The sequence below is a fragment of the Liolophura sinensis genome, chromosome 1 (assembly GCF_032854445.1).
Source record: "Liolophura sinensis isolate JHLJ2023 chromosome 1, CUHK_Ljap_v2, whole genome shotgun sequence".
NCBI lineage: Eukaryota > Metazoa > Mollusca > Polyplacophora > Chitonida > Chitonidae > Liolophura > Liolophura sinensis.
In genome coordinates this window covers 15,510,859-15,526,830 of record NC_088295.1, presented here as the reverse complement: position 1 = coordinate 15,526,830, position 15,972 = coordinate 15,510,859, and the positions used below count along the sequence as shown (strand labels likewise).

At 41.9% G+C, this 15,972-nt stretch overlaps 1 protein-coding gene across 1 annotated transcript; it reads right to left on the bottom strand.

The window, feature by feature from the left end:
- Nucleotides 1–1,027: 1,027 nt before the first annotated feature.
- LOC135477623 (uncharacterized) lies at nt 1,028–15,321 on the bottom strand. The gene is made up of 2 exons (XM_064757791.1): nt 14,858–15,321; nt 1,028–4,925 (listed from the first exon to the last, which is right to left on the bottom strand). Exons 1-2 carry the CDS (start codon nt 14,869–14,871, stop codon nt 4,271–4,273), a joined length of 669 nt encoding a protein of 222 aa, XP_064613861.1. The 5' UTR covers nt 14,872–15,321; the 3' UTR covers nt 1,028–4,270.
- Between the last annotated feature and the right edge of the window lie 651 nt (nt 15,322–15,972).

Genomic DNA, 15,972 nt, shown 5'->3' with positions numbered 1-15,972 from the left:
ATTTTATTTTTTATATTCAGTGACCCGTGAACTAGATTTGCGTTTCGGAAAACTAAACTCGGCAGTCACATTCGGGACCAGCAAAAATAAACACCCCACAAGTATGCCGAGCTCGTCTTCGTTACATGCCTGATTATCAACAGTTATTTGCAGGGTTTTTGAACTTGCTTCTAAGTTGGAGGGAAATAACGGTGTCCGTGTGATGTAAATCTGCAAGTGCTCACGTGATAGGGAATTCATAGTGAGGTCATCACCCCTACCGTTACATGAACTATTATAAAAATTTCCTTCTCTTATACCTTCATGAAAATTTTGGTTTTATCGCTCTTGTCGTTTTTCGATCACCGATGTTCCTGTATTTCACCGGTGCTTTACGTCGTTCTCATGCTTTTTATGTGAATGTGATCAATCATGTTTATGGGTGGGAGAAACCAATGTGTCCGGAGTATAAATCCGCTCTTCGCAAGGTGCCTGGCGCCACCGCCTTACTTGATCACAGCTATAGTAGCGACAGCTGGATTCGAAGATGCTACCTGATTTTTTGAAGGGCCTGACAGTCCCTGGGAACCAAGGCCGATATATATCAAATGTTTTAAAACTGAAGCCAAAACTTCAAACACAGTTACAATTACACTTTAAACACGGCTACAATTAAACTTTAAACACGGCTACAATTAAACTTCAAACACAGCTACAATCAACTTCAAACACAGCTACAGTTAAAATGTTTTTCACTGAGTATAAGCTGTTTAACATTTATGTTCTGTTAGAGGTAGTCAGAGACAGGGCAAAAGTTCTTTCGAGATAGTACCGGAATCGACAACGATTACAAACAGGACCGTATGCAGGCACATTTAGCCAGTGTAATACCATATAGTACCAAGAGTTGTTAATGGCGATAAGTCTGCGAGGTAACACGATACATTTGTCTTAGGCCTCTCTAGTTTTAAAAGCAACCTTCAACTTTTATCGAAAGCAAACAATGTGCAGCCTGTAAAATGCAAATGACAGAAAATGCAACCCTCCAATCATCACGAACGAACTTTATTGTCTGTAGAATGTAAACAAAACCTGTTTCACTTTCTTCTGTTACCATATAAAATCTTATCTTGATGGAATGTCAAACGCCCTCATGGCTAATCGGCTCAACATACCAAAATATTGAAACACAAACTTAATAATACTTATTGTCTGTCAAATTGCTTTCAGCACACCTCTATCTCTTCAGCTGTGATGTCCCTAATTTTGTGTGGAGACATTATCATACACCTGCACGGTACAAAAGAATAAATGTATATACATAATCGGTTAGTATAAATGCTACAATTAATCACAATGATTTCTGAGTGAATACTAATTTCTGTTGACCCTTCCATCTTCTAACCCTAGTAACTAAGTAGCAGGACATGTAAAACCATGTCACAAGAATATCGTACATAAACTGATGGTTTTAATTCCAATACCCAGTCATACTCCTTACAGCGCATGCGACTGTTTCGCTTTAGATCACTGCTACCACTATAAAAGCTTGACCTTAGAGGCCTGCGCGCGACACGTAGGACTGTTCACGCTTAACCCCACCCCCCGTGTCCTCTCGTAGATTAGTTAATCAGCATTCAGCAATAAAATTGTTTCAGGTGTTGATTAGAAAAATGTTGTGCGTGCTTTAGGTAAACAGAATGTATGTGTATAAAGTATTATTAGAAACATTAGAAAGAGTTGTGGTGTTTTCTTACATCAATTCCTGCCTTATCACCATAGCAGTGACCTCGGCGTAGTTCAAGATTTATATACAAAATTTGCCAGAGGTGGCGGTGATGTAAAGAACGTTGGGAGCGGCGCATGCGCATAAGGAGTATAATTTCCGATGCCTTTAGGGTGTATGATGTCGCACGTCCTGTAAAAGCGTTTAATACTATTATAACCCGGTCAACAAAAATACATGCAACATTATAATGTCTTTGTTGTAATTATCCGTATTGAAATGATACAAGTTCACAACTCTCATCACACTGCTCTTTCACACATTTGTAAAATATAACAAATGTAGGCTAACCACAAAAAAACCCACCATAACCAGTATTCTGCAAGATGAAACAAAAATTCGAGTGGTAGGAGTTGCCATGAAGTGCTGATGATGGAACTTTACCATTCCGCTGAGACGGCATCTTCAGTACACAGTGACTCTTTCATGACCAGGCATAAGGTTGTCATGACAACCTTGGATAAATCTGGTTGTGTTACCACATGTTGTACAAACCTGTGGTATCGTAAGAGTTTGGTCAGCTATGGATGAACTATAGAACCACAGGTCTATTCAAGACGCCATGCAACAAGTTTGATACCTGTGAGCAACAAAAGATCAAAGATCTCACTGGGAAGACATCTATATAACATGGATCGATAAGAGCTTGTGAAGAATGGACAACAAAGCAAGGAGTAGAATCCCTCGCTGTACATTATCGGACATATAGAGTCAGGAGTAGCTGACTGGCTGCATGTCTATTAGCGCTAAAGACAAGTCAAACTCCACCGTCATATCATTATAAATCAGTATACTATATTGTGATTGCACATGCGGAGATTTTTGCCAAGTAAAATTGTAAACAACATTTACACTAGTGGTATACTCTACACGTATGTATTACCAAGAAAAGTGAAAGACGTTAGGAATCTATACCAATATGGCTCGCAGTCCTGTGTGGGCCATCTATATACCATGCAGGGAAAATATCAACCTATAATTTGTGTCAAACGAAAATGTGAATATAGCAACTCTAGCACACTCTCAATGGATATTTCGAAACAGAATGCACGCATGTTCATCCATTCATGGAGAGTGTTTACATTTAAAATGTCCTTCATACATGACACTTACAAATACCCTGGACACATCGTTACTTATCCATACCTAACATACACTTATCTACACTCATTCCCTTTCCGGATTTGAACAAGGATACCGTCATTTCATAAAGACACGCACAAATATAAAAAGATAAATCCTATATTTAAGTTTCAGAAACCGTTATGGTCCAAAATTGCCATACGACACTTGTTCTGGTATAAAATGAACACAAAATGGTCAATAAATAGCTTAAAAATATCACCTGCTTTACCGTTAAAGACCAGGTAGCTTCATATCGATGGGACATAATGTATCTCATACCATTGAAGGCTTGTGTGGTAATGACACCATTCATTCCTGCGATCAATGTATCACCTAACTACGACCGAATTGTTGGTATCGTGGACAGATCGTAGACAGATGGTGTGATTTTCCGCAGAAGTCCTGGGTGATGATATACAAAACTTCTGACCTGCGATTTCAAATCATAATACTCTGTATGCACGAGAGCCTAACTGGTCGTATGCTGATGATCCCAGTGGCTGATGGCCGTACGACTGTGGATTAAACCAACATGCACATAACGACTGAAGCTTAAAGCCTAGCTCATCTCAGCCAGACTGCTGCGTCGGCTTGTAAAAGCTTATATATGATAAATAACGACGCAACTCAACTGGAGTTGTCCTGAAGTCGTTAAGTGTATGAACTCCATATGACCTTCAGCGTCTTGGGTGAATCTTGTACGACCCGTTGGGTTGAGTTAAGTCGTGTCTTATGCTCTCCACTATGCCGAGCTTTACTGGTCGCAGAAAGGTCGTACCACCAGTTGAGCATGGTTGCACCACCTGTCGTGGCTGATCGGGAATGACGCAGGCACACGATTGGTCGTGCAGTGCTAATGATCGTGCCAGCAGATGATTGGTGGTGTCGGTTCACCTCACGATACAGATTCCAAAAAGCCAGTTCTGACTTAAGTCAAAAATTGGGAATACGATCTTAACGCGTATTTTGTTCCCCGCCTTATCAATGTTTTCTCAAGACAAATGTGTCTAAATTTCAACTTTCAGTACCAAGAAATAATCAATTTGAAGAGGTTTTAAAGTTTGACTTAAGTCACAAGCAGCTTTGTGGAGACGGACCCAGAAATCATATAGATGTACGATCCAGTGTTACTGCGGATTAAGTGCATCATGAATATATGTACGTGCAACTGTGATAACAATAATTCTCTTCCTTCCAAACACAATATTACCATGGAATTAATCACTATAATATTACGCAATTCACATCAGGAATATTATGCAGCTATATATCGCGGCGAAAACAGGTTAATATCAAGATTTTAATAAAATGATGTCAATCCATGCATTTTATCTTTGAGTATTGCACAATTCCCTACTGTATTTGGCACTTTATGTGGAATTATATGGTAACGCTGTGGTATCTATGGACATCTGGGAACGTCTTCGATGCGTCGAGATTAACACTGGGATATTCTATCCGCGGCTCCCTATCCATGTCGAGGTCTGTACAAGTCTCGCCCTCCGATACACACTCAATGGCGTTGTTTTCTACCCCATCATTTCGCTTCGGAGATGGCTGTTGGAGAGCCTTAGCACCGGTGTTTTCCTGCTCTATAAATGCCACGTCGTAAGCACAGTCCACAAATGATACACTCTTTACATCAACAGTTCCGGACGACTTCGTTCTGGATTTCCGTTCAGTTTGGCACTTTTCGGATTCCTGTTTTTTCTCAGTTTGGTCCTCGCTATCGTTGTGAAAAATCTCGTATTTGTTATGTGATTTTTCTTTTGACTTCGGGGTCATACCAGTAGTGAGACAGCAGAAGGCTAACAGAATTCCGCTAATGAACATAACAGCACCAGCACTGCTTATGACAATGCCGGCAACTTTCGTCCAGTCCCCGGTCGGAAAGGTGCGCTCCGTTGAAGACATACCGCCAAATTTCTTGTAACTAAGAAGGAGGCAGACGCCTGTGGATGTGGACATACTGCCGAACACACACAGACAGAGTGTCAGGGCGCACACACAGCAGTTCCCATGGTAAGCCATCGTCCTGTCAAACAAAAACAAGCAGAATTTTATCCTCACCAATATATACATATATACACGTATATCTATTTCATACTTCAATATGACATTAACGAGCAATATCTTTACTAAAGATAAACTAAACATTACATAACGCATCTGAATCCACATTCAAGTAGACTACACATGCGTTTGCATTAGCTTAACCCTATAATAATAGCTGGATAATCTACCCAGTTACTTTCGGGATAAATATTTTAACAGATCTTAAATGAGTTTCCTATCAGGTTCACATACATGCATACACCGCCATTTTTGCTCTCAGCCTACCTATCAAGAATGAAGAACACGGAACATGAATACATGGTCTACTTCATACAACAACGTATTGGAGCATAGTCATATAGCCACGTAAAAGATATATCAAAACATTTACCTAGCATGCATTAATGTGAATTCACAAACTGTCAAATCAACGAGAACAGTATATTTCATCAGACATAAGAGTGAAAATGCAGCAAGTCATGCTTTCTTACTCATTCCGTGAATAGGAATATATGTATTTGATATATAGACTGTCGTGTTCGCCATGACAAATTTATTTACACGATATAATTGTGTTCAACCTCCCATTATACATTGCTGCCAGGAAGCCACCAGGCTCCTCCTTTGGGCACTATACATTTACCACAGCGGAGCTAATTCATTAACGAGAAAAATCTCCCAAAGTTATATTCTTCCACAAGACTGACAAGTTTGCTGACCAAGCATGTCTTAAAAACAGCCGCGATCATTTTGGTATAGACTGTGAGGTGTTCCGCAAAGACTCGAGATGATAACTGATGCACAAGTAATAGAACTATAAATTCTGAAATAAATAATTTAAAACTATTTATGTAACTATTAAATACTGTAAAACACATCAACCTCATACGGTTACTATAGGCGCATTATACCGACCCTTTAATATCATGCCAATCGCTTGGAAACGCATTTAGGTATACAGTCATGCGCACAACTTAGCAAACGACTAAGCTTACACACGATGATGATGATAGCAAATCAGAAATGTCAGATCACTTCATAGATTACCTTTGTAAATTATCACAGGGTGGGGGTGGGAGGGGGGGGAGGTGGTGGTGTCCATAAAAGTCAGCCACATATACCTCCATCATGCAAGTGGCGAATAACGGCATGGATATCATATAATAATGATTCCAAAATGACTTAAATGATCTTCTTGACAACATTCCATGCAGATATCCCTCTCTCCAATATTAGACACTACCAGGCATTCGGAACTACCATGGGCATTAGCGCGTCATCTGAATACACAACCTATACCTGCCGCGCTCTGTCCAATTACATGTAGATAAATTTATGAATTTAAGCAGAATTTAACCCTTAAGTTTCGTATTTCACAGACGTCATCATTGGTAAATCATACCACCACCCAGTGGACCACCTGTCTGTCGATCAGTGAACACCTGAGCGCCTTCGATCTTATACGCAGTTTAGTGCTTATGTACTTACCAAAACAGCTTCGATTACAGTGATGGATTGATGCACGGATTTATCTCTAACTGACCAGACTCGCCGACAGAGTTGCTTATTTATCTAAGAGATACACCACACACCCTAACTACCTGTCAACAGGTTTCCATGGTAATACTGTATATAACAATCATCTGTCTAATCCGTTCCCTATCCTACCGAAATGCCGTCTGGTGATTGTTGTTAATTAAAGACACGTGCGTTTGAGGTTAGTTATACTGTGAGTGATGTCACTTACTCATCACAGGTGGGACTCTGCCGATGTACAGAACCTAGGGAGCTTATGTAATAGACTGTAGATCAGCACGTGGAGGTGGAAATCGTGTGTCAAAGTTCCATACCATACTAATCTCGATGCTCGAACAAAAATCCCCGTATATCAAAATCACATAACACAGACAAATAATAATCATCTTTCAATCAAGCAATATAATGACATATTTGCTTTTAGCATGTTACGCAAGCCATGTATAATTTATGACAGCTAGTTGTTGCGTAATTGCCTGAAGTGAAAGTCTTCACACCTAGTTTGATCTGCGCCTCAGATATCCCCTGACATAAGATAATACTCATTTGATTTTATTTGATTGGAGTATACTCAAAAATATTTCAAGAAACTGGACGGAGTCTGGGGGAAGTCCACGAACAGAAGGTTGCCGGAGACAGTCGGGGCTTCTTTATAACTGTATTTCCCCCCATCTCTGCACTTTGATGCATGAATGTGTGACTGAACAACGCCGAGGTCCCTGGGGTCACAGTGATGAGGCAGGAAGTGATCACAGAAGATACAAAATCTCTGTCTATACTTAATGTTTCCATTAATGCTTGATGTACAAGCATTTCTCTCTATCTACAGTGTGCCTAAAGTATATTCTAACAATCACGTGACACAGTTTTATTGATGAATGCTGATTATAGGCCCGCGCAAGGACACCAGTGGCTCGCTCAGGCTCCAAAGGTCAAGCTTGTCTAGTGCTGGTAGTGATCTTGAGAGAGGGAGCGGCACATGCTGCCGTTTACATGTATGCAATGTACATGTCTCTTCACACTAACTGAGGTATATTAGCATCCGGTCACAAGCTAGTTAACATACGCACCATATATCGATGAAGGCATACGACGTAAAGCCGCTACCATCCATACAATGAAGACACGATGTTTTACACTCCAAACTTTTCTATTGTATTTTTCACAGCACTGCCTTCGCTCTGCTAAACATACCGCCTATCCACTTATCTTGTGACGATGCATGGCAACATTTTAAGTCAAGCCTTAGCAGAGAGCTTTTACTTTCCCACTTATCATCCCTTCCACCCTGACTGAGTGAGCGAGTGAGTGCTTGGGGTTTAACGTCGTACAAATTTTCAGTCATATGACGACGAAGGAGTCCTTGGAGTGCATCTAATGTCCCTCGTTTTTGCAGGACGGATTTCGAACGCTCTTTTATCTTGTGCTACTTCACTGAGACGCCTTGCCAAAGGCAAGTAAGCCGCCCCGCCCGAGCTATTATACTAATACGGGTCAATCAGTCGTTGCACTAGTTACAACTTCTTGTCTTTAAGGTCTTAGGATTGACCCAGGATCTGCCTCCCCCGACGGGAACGCTCTACCAACTGTGCTATCGGCAATGCTACGTGACCTCGTGACCCTTCTTAACCTTGGTTATATACTAATATAATGTAGCGTGTGCCTGTATGTTTTGGTAGCGTATTGTGATGCCGGTCACAATTTGTAATCAGATTCACACTAGCTGATGTAACTTCAGCTATGGCACAATTGTATCGCAGAGTCGGTGGTTCCGGGGCTCTTGGTTTACTTGACAAGTGACAGTACATTTTTATACAAAAACATACAGCATAGCAAAAAAGTTTTAACAAGGTTTACAGACATACAATTCTAACAATAACGTACATGACTGGTCCTGATATGCAGCGTTGCGGTGGATTAAAACAGTAGGTGGTCACCAAGCCTACAGTTCCACTGCAAGACCAGATTAAAACAGATTATAGCCCCGTTTACACTACCGCTTTTCAACCGGGCTCGGCCCTGATGGGGCACGGCCCGGCAAAAAATTGGGTAGTCTAAACGGGTTAAGCGTACTCGGCACCGTGCCAGATTTGACCGGGCCGAACCCCTCAACAGCCGCGTTTAGACTACAGCCGGGCCGGGCCCATTTTAGCAGGGTCGCGCTTGATCAGGGCCGAGCCCCCTTGACAAGTACCGTTTACATTACACGCCTCGCTGGCGGGCCAAATCCATTATCACAAACAGGAACGACAACTCAGGTTGAGTTGGGCTATTTATTTGTGGCACTCTTCAGACATTGGAGGTACAAACACTTTATTCAGCTGCGAAAATGGCGCTGCCAGTAGTTGCAAGTCGAATCCGCCCTTCTCTGCCAAGGATGCACTGATCTGCTCAAAAATCTTGTGGTTGTGACGAGCGCTCTCAAGTTGCGCCTGCACGTTTTCCTCGCCCCAAATAGCTAATAGCTGTTCTGTCTCCTCTTTTGTCCAAGTAGCGCCACGATTTGTTGACATATTTAAATTCTTATTGTTCGAAAAAAGTGCGCCAATTGAAAAGCCGCAAGTGGAAGGTCAGAGGAAGTTGCCTTTAAGCATGCGCAGTTAAGTCCTCTGAGCGGGCCAGGCACGTTGACGCGTCTACACTACACGTTTGTCTAGCCGAGCCGAGCTTCAGCTGGGTCGAGCCTACCTCTCGTTGAGGGGTTCGGCCCGGTCAAATCTGGCACGGTGCCGAGTACGCTTAACCCGTTTAGACTACCCAATTTTTTGCCGGGCCGTGCCCCATCAGGGCCGAGCCCGGTTGAAAAGCGGTAGTGTAAACGGGGCTCATGAGAGGTAGGCTCGACCCAGCTGAAGCTCGGCTCGGCTAGCCAAACGTGTAGTGTAAACGCGTCACCGTGCCTGGCCCGCTCAGAGGACTTAACTGCTCATGCTTAAAGGCAACTTCCACTTCCGGCTTTTCAATTGGCGCACTTTTTTTCGAACAATAAGAATTTAAATATGTCAACAAATCGTGGCGCTACTTGGACAAAAGAGGAGACAGAACAGCTATTAGCTATTTGGGGCGAATTTGCAAACGAATTCTCCGAGACTGGCTATGAAAATAATTCAACGAGAACATCATACGGGTGGATGTATATGAGTTTCGAAAAGGCCGTCTGTATCTTTGCCTTACAACTACTGGCAGCGCCATTTTCGCAGCTGAATAAAGTGTTTGTACCTCCAATGTCTGAAGAGTGCCACAAATAAATAGCCCAACTCAACCTGAGTTGTCGTTCCTGTTTGTGATAATGGATTTGGCCCGCCAGCGAGGCGTGTAATGTAAACGGTACTTGTCAAGGGGGCTCGGCCCTGATCAAGCGCGACCCTGCTAAAATGGGCCCGGCCCGGCTGTAGTCTAAACGCGGCTTATGTGTAAGGCCTGCTAACATTCACAATACAACAAGCGTATCAGTGGAACCAGGGTTACCTTCTCCGCAACTGGTCGCACTAGGCACCGGCCTAGTCACGACGGAATTTTAATTCAAACTGATCTGGTGTGGTCAAGAGGGTTGGAGGAGAACGCTGAAACGACCAACTGTAATGCAATAAAGATGAACACAGAACAAATCGGAGTGGTTTATTCAGAATGTACACAGCCTATAGAGAGCCTGCTGAATATGTCAAACTCCCCTCAACTGTTTCACGTAGCACACCGAACGTCGGTGACTGACCGCAAGATACCCGTGCTTTGTCAGAGATTGGTTTCTGTACGTCAAAGCGTCCAAACCCGGTTACATGTCAAGCAGTGTGTATCCACGACAAACGTGAACAGAATTACGGAGCTTCCCAGTGAAGGTATTGTGCAGGGTTCCACGGTATTTACTAACGTGCATAAAAATCTCTCCCGGCCTAACGGCACTCTCGCCCAGGGCTGTCAAGGATAGCGACACATAGCTCCCGCTGTCTTCTCCCTAGGCCTTCAAATTTCCCGGCTTTTATATTTTATGTCACGTGATAACCACACACGATAAGTTACCAAACATGGATGTCCTAACCAGTAAATCCAACCACACGACTGACGAATAAACACCTAATACACGTCCCGCAAAACATGAAATCTATCATGTATTTGACAATACCAAAAAATTTGACAATAGGGTAAGCACTGATGAAGAAAACAACACAGTATTTACCAGGGAAAGTAGTTTTATTATCGCCATGGGCGATATTAAGCTTCTTTAAAACATGTAAGGGCCGGTAACTCAATTCGCTACAATAATAACCAAATGTGTTCCCTTTTGAGTCCATTAAATTCTGTAATTTTACCGTCTCATATGGTTACAGTGTGCATGTATACAATACATGGAGAAACCCGGAAGTAAACTAGCAAGGATTTACGCATGCTGTACATAATGCATGGTTACCTAATGGTCGTTAAAACTTTAGTATAAAATATAACAGCATAAAGAGTAAAACCAGAAGAGTGATGACTGTGTGGTAGTTGACAACTGGTCACGTAACAGGTGAAATTCGGCTTCTTTGTCCATTTTACCTCAGTGTGTCTAAATGTAAATGTCTTCATGTAAATGTTTAAGCAGTAGCAACCTACACGCTCCCTAGCACCAGTGCTGAAGCAGTATTTCCTAAAGAAAATATGCACTGATGAAAATTAAAATTTATTACAAGTGACTGGTCTACAAAAAAAAAACGTTAAATAAACAAATCATGAAAACCTATGCAACGATAAGTATGCCTCGGGGCTTCATAGTCCACCGGCAGATCCTTGTTTATACACATGAATACCACATGAAAAAGACTCCATTATACAGAGTAAAAACAGAGCAAACGATGATAGTGTGATAGCCCTATATGAGAGGTCATGCCAGTGTATCACAGTCAAGATAAGGAAAGTTAACGCTTACAACTCCCTACCAATTTTCTAACCTAAATCCTAAAATAGACAATTATCGTTCAGATGATAGTTCATTCTTTCAGAATGCAAAATATTACAGAAATGTAACCTGAACTACGGTTATAAGAATTATACCTTTCTACAGTGAACGGTAAAGTTTTATCCTATACGGAATATATTTTGTGTTGAAGCTCGGCATGCGAAATTCCACATATCTAGCTCTGTGTGTTCAACCATGTCTGGCGTTTAAATTTGCATCCCTTGCTCAGACAACGGAGTTTCCACGGAGCTGAACTACAAGACAGCCTATATAGTACTATTATCGCTTTCTCGAATAGTGCATGGTAACTTCCGTGATGCTATTCAACACGATAATTGTTTTTTTTCCACACTACACTAGAGATAATGTGGCACCTTGCACACAACTAACGCAAGATCCATTCCAGAGTATCACCCACATAAATCCTATTTGTGTGTACGTGCGAGAGTGGTATATGTAGAAAATTTTTGGATTTTTTTTGACTGTTTGGAGAAGGGTAGAATGAGGTACAAATTCCAGTTCGCACATCTCCCTCCGCCTTGATACCTATAGATCAGTACCTTGGAATGTGCTCCATGTTCCGATGCAGTTGATGATTCATGCATCTGTATACTAAGAGATGTAGTGCCTGGTCACAATATAGAGAGCGATGGTATCCGGAAAAGATGACCGAAGCAATGTGAAAACTCTCGATTAATATTATATCTTTATCTGTTACTGTGTATGTCATAGTCCAAGTGTTGTTTTAAGATCGCTTCAATCCTGCCCTTACCACAGCGAGTGCAGGTGTATTAAAATTAACAAAAACCAAGGTTGAGACAGAGGTTTTGTGTTTTCTGATATCACTTCCTGCCGTGACCCCCAATGCCGTTGTTTCGGTACAACTTTTACGTGGTGGAGGTGATATACAGCAAACGTATAGAGAGCGGCACACGCTCTATGACATATAACGCAATGCCCTCTGGGGTAGTCATTCTTTTCCTTAAGGCAGATGCTTGCATGCTTCATGTTACCCGCGCTGCAACTCCACCACGGCACGCATTGTGGAACCTTGGTCATTACGACTTTAAACACGTTCAGTACGACTTCCACCTCGTCCAATACGACTTCCAACTCCATCAATACGACATCCATCTCGGTCAATACAAGTCAATCATTAAGCGAGATAGCAGTATCGAGTGTGCGTGGCACCCCGCACCTTCTTCGTAGCGGGGCAAACAAACCCGCGTGACGATCACACAATTCGGTAAACTCTGTGTATTATAGGTGTATATTTGTGACACTACAAGTTCGTCTGAAGTTGGCCTACATATACCAATCGTCAGCCACAACAGAGGTCAGTAACCGCAAGACCTATTTACAAAACCACTTTCAACACAGATGCCAAAGAACAATGGAAGAAAATAGTCCTAATACACCGGAACCATTATCCATGGACTTGAGTGTTGTTTCAAGTCCTAACCTTACAGACACAAATCGCCATTGGTTAATCGTTTTTATAGATGGAGCATGAACACGATGCTGCACACAGTGATCATCCATACAAAATTCTTATACGGTTTCTCATCCATATGCTTCAATGAATGAAAGTGCAAAGATCGTGCTGAAACCTGTCATGTGTGCAGTGAAGGTTCTTCATGTGTTAACTACTCAACGGTTATCAAATAAAGCATCTTCTCTAGCAATCACGGGACTGGCATCCATCCAGTCGGCGTTTATGACATGTTTTGAGGAAAAAGGCTTATAGGCGTATGTATAACACGCACATTATACCAGGCTAGCTTAGATCAGCATTGTTTCCAACATTGACCTAAAGGCATAATCTGCCCTCTTGATGTGTGAATAATTTCTTAAAAATTGTGAAAATTATATGACATGCACACAAGTATGATGACTTATGGTTTTCTCAGAACTCTACAACTGGCTATCAATAAATAGATCGTTCGCCTGCATCAGATGCGAGTGGATTCTTTCGAAAGGCCACTACTACAAAAAAAAAAAAAAAAAACGGAACTATTTTCATCAGACTACAGAATCATGCCGTGGTTAAGGTTAATATCTAATATCTTATATTAGTATACAACTGGTGATGAAGGCAGATATACAACTTCCAGATATGTATACACATCGGTGCTTTACATGACCGACTCGAATTCCATGAAGGCATGTTCAAACTTAGCCCAACTTACGGTAGGTCACTGCATGCTATAGCTGTACAAAAAACACAGGACTTCTCAAATACAAGTTTAGCCTGCAGAAGAATAACTTCTGTTCTTAAAAGTAGACAATTTACATCATAACACAACTCATACAGCTTGTGGTCTATTATAAATCAAACAGTAAAATTTTAATATCTTATATTTCGACGTATTCCATTAGCAAACAAATATACCTGGTTATCCGACTTCAACAGCCCCTGTGTGTGCAAGTCATAACCGTATACCAATAGCATGACACGAACACAACCAAAGAGGACGTGCCGATATACAAGCCTCAGACTGGTTTAAAAACATGACTCTACAATTTGTCAGATGACTTCAGCTGAAGTGTCTTTATGAGGTTGAATAAATATTGTAATTATGAATATGAGATACACATTAAGACGGACACTGCATCCCATGGGAATGATGGGCTTTCAGACGGACCTAAGTCCCAGAGAAAAACAAACCAGAATTGAATTAGGCAGATTAGAGCTTGAAATTGTGTTGTACTGTGAGAAAACTACACTGAAAAACCAATTTCACTGGATACCATACTTTAGCAACGGTCATATAGGGAAGAGGTTGTCTCTTATAGAGGTAGGATGTAGGGCTGGCGGAGCCATTGACCTCCATGCAGCAGCGTATTTCAGAGGGGTAACGGTATTATTGATTTATCCCAAACTAGGTTCATTTCCAGATTCGGATTACCTCGACCCTTCCATCGTATTTATATTAATTACTGTTCGTTACATATCCCCACACGCGAATAGCCGAAATAAAGGGAACAGTATGGCCGGTCAACGTGAAAATGTGCTCGTCAGCAGACGAATAAAACTGGGTCCCTGCCTACTTCTTTTCAGAAGCTAGGATACGAGACGATCTACAGCTACTGCATATAGCTGTTATGTGGTTTTTATTTGCCCCAAGACATTTACTAAAACGCTCAGCAGGAAATATAGGCCTACTTGGTGTTGATTGAACAGTCGTGTTAACCAGACGATATCTCGAGGAATGTCTGTCTTAATATGTAGGCCTACATAAGAGATGTAATCAACCTTCGGGACAGCTAGGCCAATGCAGTCCTCTAAACAGGCATATCTCTTAGCAGAGTATACATGGTATAGAAGTGAACTGCGTCTTCTAGTAATGAATGCAGGAGTCATAGCGTAGACCGGTCGGGGGCAGGGACACCAACCGGTCACACTGTTTAACACTTGTCTACTGTACCTTACGTCGACTTACCCTGACCTGTACATAGCCTCCGTGTTACAGCCTGCATTCAGCAAGTATCCCTTCCTCCCTGTGTCGGCACATCACTGCCTGTTAGCTAAGGAACTGACAAACCGTATCTTCTACAGACTTGGTCCAAATCGCCGAAGGCTATTAATGACGGCTGTACCACGGTCATCAGTGGCATGCAGGGGAACAGTTTTTTACTTCAGATCTACTGTCAGTGGTGGCGGGGGTTTTCCTGGCCAAAGCGCAGTTGGTCTGACTGAGCAGACTTGTGGTTGCTTTCCGTGGATCTCTCGCAGGCTTATTAACATACCGTGGTCAAATCAGAGGCACAACTAGAGTTGGGCTCTACGTAGCCTGACATTTTCAGGTCACATACACCGCCAGGAATTTCATTTCCCATCCGTCATTCACGGCTGCACACAACCTCACTAACATACATCACGTCCTATTTTAGTCTGTGATGACAATTTTTTTCCGGCACACCAAAGTATCAAGAATGAACTGCTGATACGGTTATCAGAGTCCAACGTCCTATTGACACGTGCCGCGCGCTGCATTCCCGTCAGCTGGGTAGGGTAAACACAGGTACAACGATTGAAAGGTCCGTGCACTCGATACCACCGTGTGAAATCGCCTCTTATTTGTTAAAAAAATATCTAAACCAGCTGTTTGCTACAACTGTACCGGTACTTCAATTAATACTTGACAAAGACTCGTACTTCCCTATAGCTGCCAGAAACTCGTAATCCTATCCGCGAATTCCTTGTGAAAAACAGTGTATAGTTATGGTCCTCCATTTAGACCCAGAACATCAAGTCAGAATTATTCATCAGCCAAATACAACCTGGCTAATATATGTGAATGGCTTACAGCAATGCTTGTAATAACAAAAACACACAACCCATCTGAATGATCTGATCATGGCTAACTACTTACTGGCACATAAGTGACTAGAGGACACACTGGAATCAGCCTAAAACTAGTCAACTATTTGTGAAATCAGTAGGAATCTTTTTAAGCACTCCCACACAAAAGAAAACTCAGTCTTCTACAGGTGCTGCAGGTATTTCATTCAGTTATCAACTGATACAAATCAATGTTGCTTGCCTTGCACAAAC